The 8102-nt window shown below is 33.4% G+C and overlaps 1 protein-coding gene across 2 annotated transcripts; it reads right to left on the bottom strand.

Moving 5' to 3' along the window:
• Positions 1-659: 659 nt before the first annotated feature.
• LOC130987116 (protein GET4) lies at positions 660-7252 on the bottom strand. Of its 2 annotated transcripts, XM_057910739.1 has the most exons (13): positions 6931-7252; positions 6259-6376; positions 5961-6040; positions 5707-5785; positions 5255-5336; positions 3862-4018; positions 3189-3279; positions 2647-2730; positions 2080-2126; positions 1409-1537; positions 1193-1277; positions 1018-1101; positions 660-934 (listed from the first exon to the last, which is right to left on the bottom strand). In XM_057910739.1, the coding sequence occupies exons 2-13, from the start codon at positions 6304-6306 to the stop codon at positions 917-919; spliced, it is 984 nt and encodes a 327-aa protein (XP_057766722.1). In that variant the 5' UTR covers positions 6307-6376; positions 6931-7252; the 3' UTR covers positions 660-916. The 2 variants fall into 2 exon arrangements, with proteins under 2 accessions (XP_057766722.1, XP_057766721.1); XM_057910738.1 differs by having other exon boundaries at positions 660-1101; positions 6931-7220.
• Positions 7253-8102: the final 850 nt, after the last annotated feature.

Genomic DNA, 8102 nt, shown 5'->3' with positions numbered 1-8102 from the left:
ATTTGAAATCAATTTCAATGGCAATTTTGTAAATTAAAGATATCATAATCTATGTAAAAAAAATTAAAATCAATACATAAAAACTAAATAAATCATCCATTAGCCCCTCATTAACCGTCACTAATCACTAAATTTTAAATTTCTTCACTTTTTTTCTCATTTTGTAGATAGTGCACATTTTTTCATTTTCCTTAAATTATGTTTCGAATAAAATATGTAACATACATTTTGAATGGAAGATCATAAAATAACCTTTAATTTGTCATATGATATATAAAAATAAATTTAAAATAAACAAATTATAATAATTTAAAGCTTAACATATTAAATACTCTCTCCATCCCAATTTTTAATATTCATATTTCTTTTATTGATCGTCTCACATTTTGGTATTCATTTATATTTTTAGTTAAAGTAAATAGAATCCTTACTCCACTTTAATTATTTTAACATTCACATAAAAGATGAGATCATTATTCCACTCACAACTCATCCAATCACTATTAAAATTTGTCACTTTCAAATGAATACTAAAAGTTGGGACGAATGGAGTAATTTCTAATTTTAAGTAATAATATTATCCTTGAAACTGTAAACCTAATTTTGAAATAATCACTCAAATAGTCATCTAGAATTATTATTAAAGTAACTCATGAAAAGACAACACAAATCGAGATTTTTTTTTTTTTTTAAATGGGAATAATACTATATCAATCTGTAACTGTAACTATAACTATAAGTTTTAATATGTAAATACAGCAAACAGGAAACCAAGCCGAGAGGAAAAGGATTGGTTTTTGTCCCTGCAATGCAAAGGCAAAAATATAACAATAACAAATATCATAGTTTAACTTTGGAGCAATTTCTACCAACATAAGGCTGTTCCATAATTTATCCCACCGCAAATTGTGAATTACTATTCTCCTGCCATCATCTGTAAAATAGCAAATCCATAAATGCAGAAGTTAAAAAACAAGAATATATGCAGGCAGATATGTAGGGAAAAACCGTTACTACCTTGAAAATTTCCCCAAACATTCCTCCTGGCATGGAATTTCTACGTCGTACTCCATAAAACTTCTCTGCGACTTCATCAAGCAACTAATCCATCATGTCAATAGCAGATAAGTGTTAGGAAATTTTTACGAGGCTAAAAGAACAGTTAAAAGATTACTGACTGTAAACAGCATACTTCGTTAAAGAGAGGCTCCCTAGTTATACTTTGCCTGTAACGGTCACGCAACATATTAAAAAGAGGCAAAGCATCTCTCTGCAACCTGCGTTACAAATGTAGAGAATGCTTAACCTCGTCAGTTTGGTCACACACTCAACGATTATGATTAAATATGTACACAGATATGGAATGATGTGCACTCAAGAATGAGAGAAAGAAATCAATCCAACTTACGTTTCTAGAAGAAAATTGGTGAACTGCATTAGATCTGATCGAGGTAAATTGACTCCTTGAGATTGCACTTGCTTCTTAATCTCATCCATAAGGATAATGGCATCTCTGAGATTACCTTGAGCTAAGTACCTAAACAAAAAGGAGATCGTTTAATAAACACAAACCAGAGGACCATGAACCTCAACGGAAGATTAGATATCCAGGTCTCAAGTAGCCAAGAGAGAAGCAGAAGCCTGAAACATTCTATTTTTATACTGCATCAAATATATAAACTATAGGCGTAGAGCGATTTAGGCATGATATTGGGTAGAATTTAACTCATGATAACAGTTCTGAGAGCAATATAGAGCAAATAAACATAGTTTGCATAATTGTTATAACAAAACTTATTCAGTAATATATTTCTAGCAAAATCAAGCTGAACATCACTACGTGTTACACATCATTGGGTTTCATGAGCGTCATAAATCTATTATGTAGTAGTATCTCGATATGCTCAACCTATTGACAAACATTCAAGGGCTACTCCCCTGACAGCTTAATCTCAAATTATAGGAACTTTCATTCTGCAAAAAAAGATTTCAAAACATTGTATAATCAAATGTATGGGATATCAACTCAAATACTGGTTGCAATTCTTTACGTATATTTCTTATTAAAAGAATACTTACATCAGAACTGCACGTGCAACAGCAAGATCGTCTTCACCGGGATAACACTGCATTCAAGTTGCCAAATAATTAAGTAACAAGAGAAAATAGTACTCCCTCTATCCCACTTGACTTGGTCTGCTTTTCTTTTTTGAGTTGTCTCATTTGACTTGGCATGTTTCCTTTTTGGGCAATTAATTTTCACTACAACAAATATGGGCCCACACAACTTTACACGCTTTTACACTATAATTTTACTCTTCTAAATAACCCTGCTGAAAAGAACTAGGCCAAGTGAGGCAGGACGGAGGGAGTAATACATAAGCCTGTTCGCAAGACTTCACATAAAATAAAATTTCATGTGACAACATTATATATCTATAACATATAAAATGGCAAAGAGTTGTAATTAATTTGGTAACACCTATGCTTCATTGACTCCGCTTGTAACTCGATCCAAAATAAGTTAATATACAAAATCATATTGCTCCTTAAATTATGGAGAAACAGAGAGTTAAGTAAAAAGAAAATGTGAACGCTATTTTGTTAATTTACAAGATGTTAAAATTCAGAACAAGAATGACAGACCTTGCCCATGAAATTGACTAGAGTTGAAGCAAACTTCTTCGGATTCTTCCCTCGAACAAAATGATACGTCACTTTGGACATATCCTGTATCAAAGCGCAATATTTTAGACAAACCAAACAGTTCCCAGGTGGTATTTGATTCAATGCTAATATGTTCGTAATCGAGCATGTATTGAAGCATATTTTCCCATGAAAAATCATCACAAAGTAGAAAGAGACTGAAAAGAAGACACGTGTCACTTCCAACGAGAAAACAGCATGCGGTCAGGTTATGGAACTTCTAACTCAAAGAGATAGTGAATCATCTTTGTTGTGTATGACAAAACAATTGCTGCCAACCTTTGGAGTAAATACTGTGTAGCAATTAGATAAGAACAGGTGGGGGAGTTGAAACAGACAAACAGTTTCAAGTGTGGGGGGTTGTTAGAAAACGTCATTTGAAAACTTAGTGTCTTAAAAGATAGTTTGAAAGATCATGGGAATCATTGCCAGAAAGTACAGTCTTCTTCATTAAATAGCATAAATACTGAAACAAGAGATACCAACTCAGGAGATTCTGTATATAGGTAATCAGCTAGCATGTCATGAATTTCAGGAGATCCATTCCTCTGCCCTCCAAATTCTGTAGACCACCTATTCAGAAGAGAATAAACTCATGAGTACATCCTGATCCAAGGCCAAATAATAATAAGCAAAAACACAAGAAACCTTGAGAAAGAACAAATCCAATAGTTATATGCATTGATATAACCAAAGCATAAACCACAAGTTTGTTGATCCAAGCCATAACAAGAGTCTACATGAACAACCAATCCAAATCCAGTTCATGAGTTTTTAACAAGATATTAGGAGAGCTAGGAAGTAAGAACCCCTTAATATAATGCATATAGAGACTAATGAACAATAATTTTATGATCTGATGTTGCAGGAAAACTCCCTCCAGAACTTTCAAATACTGTTCAATGGCAACGCATCTGTCCTTTCATGCTGTAATCCAACTTTAAATAGACAGCTTAGAAATCAACCATTCATGACGGTCGCTACTGTCAATGAATTTAATATATAAATTTTCACTCAAAAAGTCGTACACAGTCAACTAGTTTTTCAAACTTATCCTCTATTGCCTCTAGATACTTCTCAATTTTTTATCCTCTATTGCTTTTAAAGATAAAATTGAGTGCCACAAAATGGAGAAAAATCAAACAGATGTCTCACTTGATAGCAGCTCTCAAGAATGTTGAGCAACCCTCAGCACGTGTTTTTGCAGCTCCTAGAGCTTCAGCAAGTTGCTGCATATCAACATCATCTGCTAGGTCCAAATTTTGTGGCACAGATATTCTTGGAAACTTTTTGTAAATTTGCCTGATACGATCTGCAACGGAGTCTCAGATTCTATGGAATGTAAGATAAAACCAAAAAACATAAAAAACAAAAGAAATGTTCATAGCCCAATGTGATAAGAACTAATCACCAAACACAAAGGAGAGCAAGTCATCTAATGCACCATAGTAAAGAAGGAAGGACTACTCAAGCATCGGGATCGATCTCCAAGCAGTCATTAGATAATACTCCCTCCGTGTTTTCTATAAGATGTTTTAGCCTTTTGATTTTGTTTTTTATTATAAGACTTTTCACTTACATTTAAGTAATTTCTCTCATCTCATTATAATTTTGCACTTTTAAATAATCTATAATTTTTTCCATGAATATGATACGGGAGAAAGAAGTAATAAAGGGTAATATATTAACTATAGGAAGTATGAGATTAGCTTTTCAATTACAATATTTTAATGTTTTATGGTTAAAGAGTCATTATTTAAGTAGAAATTGATGTTTTCTTAATTATTGTGCAAATAGCTAGAACATCTTATAAAAAATGGAGGGAGTAGTAAATTACAGCCCCATGTCCCCCATTTATAGACATTCTTCATAGAAAACCATAAGTCGTAATCCTGTTTCAACTGTCCAATTTCTCCAGTGACCAAAGCCCCCCTCAACCATTAATATGTTGCGGTTTCTAGAGAATTAGCCATATCGAATCTCCCCTTCCAGATGGAGTTTGATTAGGTTGGCATCAGGAATCTTAAATTCTTAATGGATCTGGTATCCGGTGTTAAATAAATTATTGGCTTTGTCAACATTGCAAGTAATAGAAAAAAAGTATCATATTTTATTTTTCCCATTTCAATTTCCTTTGACCTTGTTAAATACAAAATTTTTGCCATGAAAATACTTTAGAGATACTGCTTCTGGATGAGTATACACGCATTTTATCAAGACGTTTTAGACTAGCTAAAATTTAGGCAACAAGCACTTTGGTAATTGAACATCATAAGTTATAACTAATATCTGTGTCTGAATTAAGTAAAAATGAAGTAATCAATTACCAAAATGCTTATCTGTCAGCAAAAATTAACATTCAATTGTTAATGAAGCTAGGAATGATGCCTGCGTTAGTTTACATCAATAAGAGAGAGATGAGCCCAATAAATATTAAAATGACGGAATGACATCACAAACAGGGGTTCCTTTCTACATGCTAGAATGTCGATATAAAGAAAAAGCATCAGTAATGAAAACAATAAGAAACCAAAAAGATGGAACTGACCAAGAGTGTCATCGTCATAAGGGATCTTTCCTTTAACAAGATTTTCCACGAACAAGACAGCAAGCTCAGTACCACATGTAACCTGAATTGAGTGTGAATATAGTTCATCAACAGTTCGACTTAAGGGAATATAGGCAGACTATATTACTTCAATTCTCTTTTGAAAAATAAAGAAGCCATGGAGCTGGAGGTTTCCAAACTTAACAAAATCTACCTTGGCGTCTAGAAGTTCCTCATAGTACCGAATAGTTCAGCATTAATAATTATCACTTATAGTATCTTGTGTCAAAACCATTATTTTTTAAATAAGTTTTCTGGGTAATTTATGACAGACACACATTGCAACACTAGAAAGAATTATGTGGATGCATTATCCATAAGGTATTAAACGAGTACACTCAGCTAAATGCTACAGAATATGAGAATAATACCACAAAAAACACAAGTCTGACCTGTCCATTCACTAATTGTATGCAAGCACCTGAATGAAAAATATCCAAGGCTTCTAAGTACCTGTTGGCTGAAGCATACCTGCAGTCAATCGAAAGAAACAGGATTAAGTTCTAGCAGCGGAAAAAGAGCCTTGACATTGGCAAGACTTTACTGTAAGTCACAAACATAAAAATCATCCCCCAAAGTGCCCAAACACCAGCATCTGTTGAAAACCATACTGTTTAATTCTCCTGTAGATATTTGACAATCATACCTAGAACCAAGAGACTTATACATTTGTTGAGCGCCATAGAAGTTGCCTTCCTCTACAACTTTTTTAATCTTCTCAATAGTCTGCAGTTGAGAGCTAAGAAATATAAGAACTGGAAAAGAATAATGGGATTAAACAACTAATAACATGTTTAGCTAATCAGATCCACAGCACCAAAAATATATGAAAGGTGAAAATAATGGAGAAAAAAAAGATTATTATTGCTCACACATTATAATTGCATAAGCACATAACTCTTTTGTTGATATGGAGATAAGGGGAATAATTTTGAGAGGCCCACCTCTTCAGCTGGTGCTAGTGCGACACGCCTGGCCCTTTCTCGTGACATGCTCTTCTAAGTACTTTATGAGGAAAAGAAGTAGAGGAAAGAACAAATCTTTTTTACTTCGAAGTCAGCCCTGATGCATAGCAAAATTGACTCATTAATGTAAAACTTCATCATTCAACCCGGCACAAGACTGAGTTAAAAAAAAGCGCCCATTAGATATTCAATCTGACATTAGTTAATAACTAGGGACAGTAAATTGACAACAAAGGAAACATTATACAACTCTCAGCCTCAACCCAGTCATTCCCAATGTAAGTGCTGATTGGATTAGAAGATCTTAATGTGCATAGGGGCGTGCATTCAATATAACCATATCACACGGCTGGGTACATCGTCTACTGTAAAACCAAAAAAGATGGATGGATTTTCCCAAGCTCATTTTGCAAACAATCCGGAAAGGGCTAGTTTTATTGTTATATGCTAATTTCCGTGCCAAGAACTAGCAACCTACTACATACTACAATCCGGACAGGAAACATGATAAGCCATATCAAACAATGATGCATTTATCAAGATTCAAATGCATATATGACATAATTATACACGATTATTTCTCCGCAAAGAATAAATCTTTGCTTCTCAAGGGGAAGAAAAGAACAAACTGAATCAGGAAATAACGATTACCTAATTTTGGGCTAGGGTTTCGAATTGGGGGGCTCTGCTTCCGGGAGGAAGAAATACGTCCAAGCATGGACAGAATATGGCGAGCTAAGGCGAAGCCAAGAGAAGCGCGAGAGGCTAGTGTGGTGCGGCGGAGTTATGGCGGCGGAGGGAGATGGGCGGGCGGGGAATGGAGGCAGAGAAGGTGAAGATGGATCTCGAATGGGATTAAGAGGCAGATGCGGCGAACAAGACGGGACAACGAAGGATTGAAATTCAGCTGTTTTCGTCAAATGTTTTTTTCATCTAATTTTACTCCACTTTTTCTTTTGGGTAGAGTGAGCAAAATTCGGTGAAATCCGAAAGCCGAACCTAATCGAAATACTAATTTAGTTCGATTAATTTGATTTTTGGTTCGATTTTGATTTTGAATTTTGAATTTTTTAATTTTTCGATTCAGTTATGATTTTTAACAAAAAAAAAAATAATTAACCGAATCAAAATAATAATTAATTTAATACTCTAAATATAGTATTTAAAAAATATAAAAATTATTATTACTATTCAATAAAATAGTCAATAATTACTCTTATTTATACTATTAATCCCCATCAACTTAAAAAAAATAAAGTAACTCTTCATTAATTACTCTTAATTTATAGTATAACTTTTAATCTTCGATTAAGATGCTTTAAAATTTTGGATTATTATTTTTTGTGGATTTCGAATCTTGAGTATTGAATGTTAATTAGTTATTTAAACTATAGAAAATATATTTGTATTTATTTTGGTTATTTGATTTTAACCGAAACCGAACCGAAATATTTCGATTCGGTTTCATTCGGTTTTAGGCATGTTCGGTTCGAATTTGGTTATTAATTATATAATTCGGTTTTAATTTGGTTTTTGCTATTCGGTTCGGTTCGGTGACCGAATAACCGAATGCTCATCCCTACCTACAGGTACTCAAACTTTTCTAATTTTTTTTTGTTTTACCTGCTAACTTTAAAATCTACATATAAATATCTGAATTTTATATCTGATAAATTTTTATTTCCAAATAATTGCTGACAAAGAAGTCGGATTAAGAGGGAAGTTTGAAGTCATAATGAAGCAAATAAGTTTGTTGTCAACGTGAGATTCAAAACATGTAATTATAAGATTTGGGGTGTCAATCCGATTGTCGTGCAACAACG

This window comes from Salvia miltiorrhiza, chromosome 5 (assembly GCF_028751815.1).
Source record: "Salvia miltiorrhiza cultivar Shanhuang (shh) chromosome 5, IMPLAD_Smil_shh, whole genome shotgun sequence".
Taxonomy (NCBI): domain Eukaryota; kingdom Viridiplantae; phylum Streptophyta; class Magnoliopsida; order Lamiales; family Lamiaceae; genus Salvia; species Salvia miltiorrhiza.
Note: the sequence above shows the minus strand (reverse complement) of the source record. Positions and strands in the feature narration are given on the sequence as shown.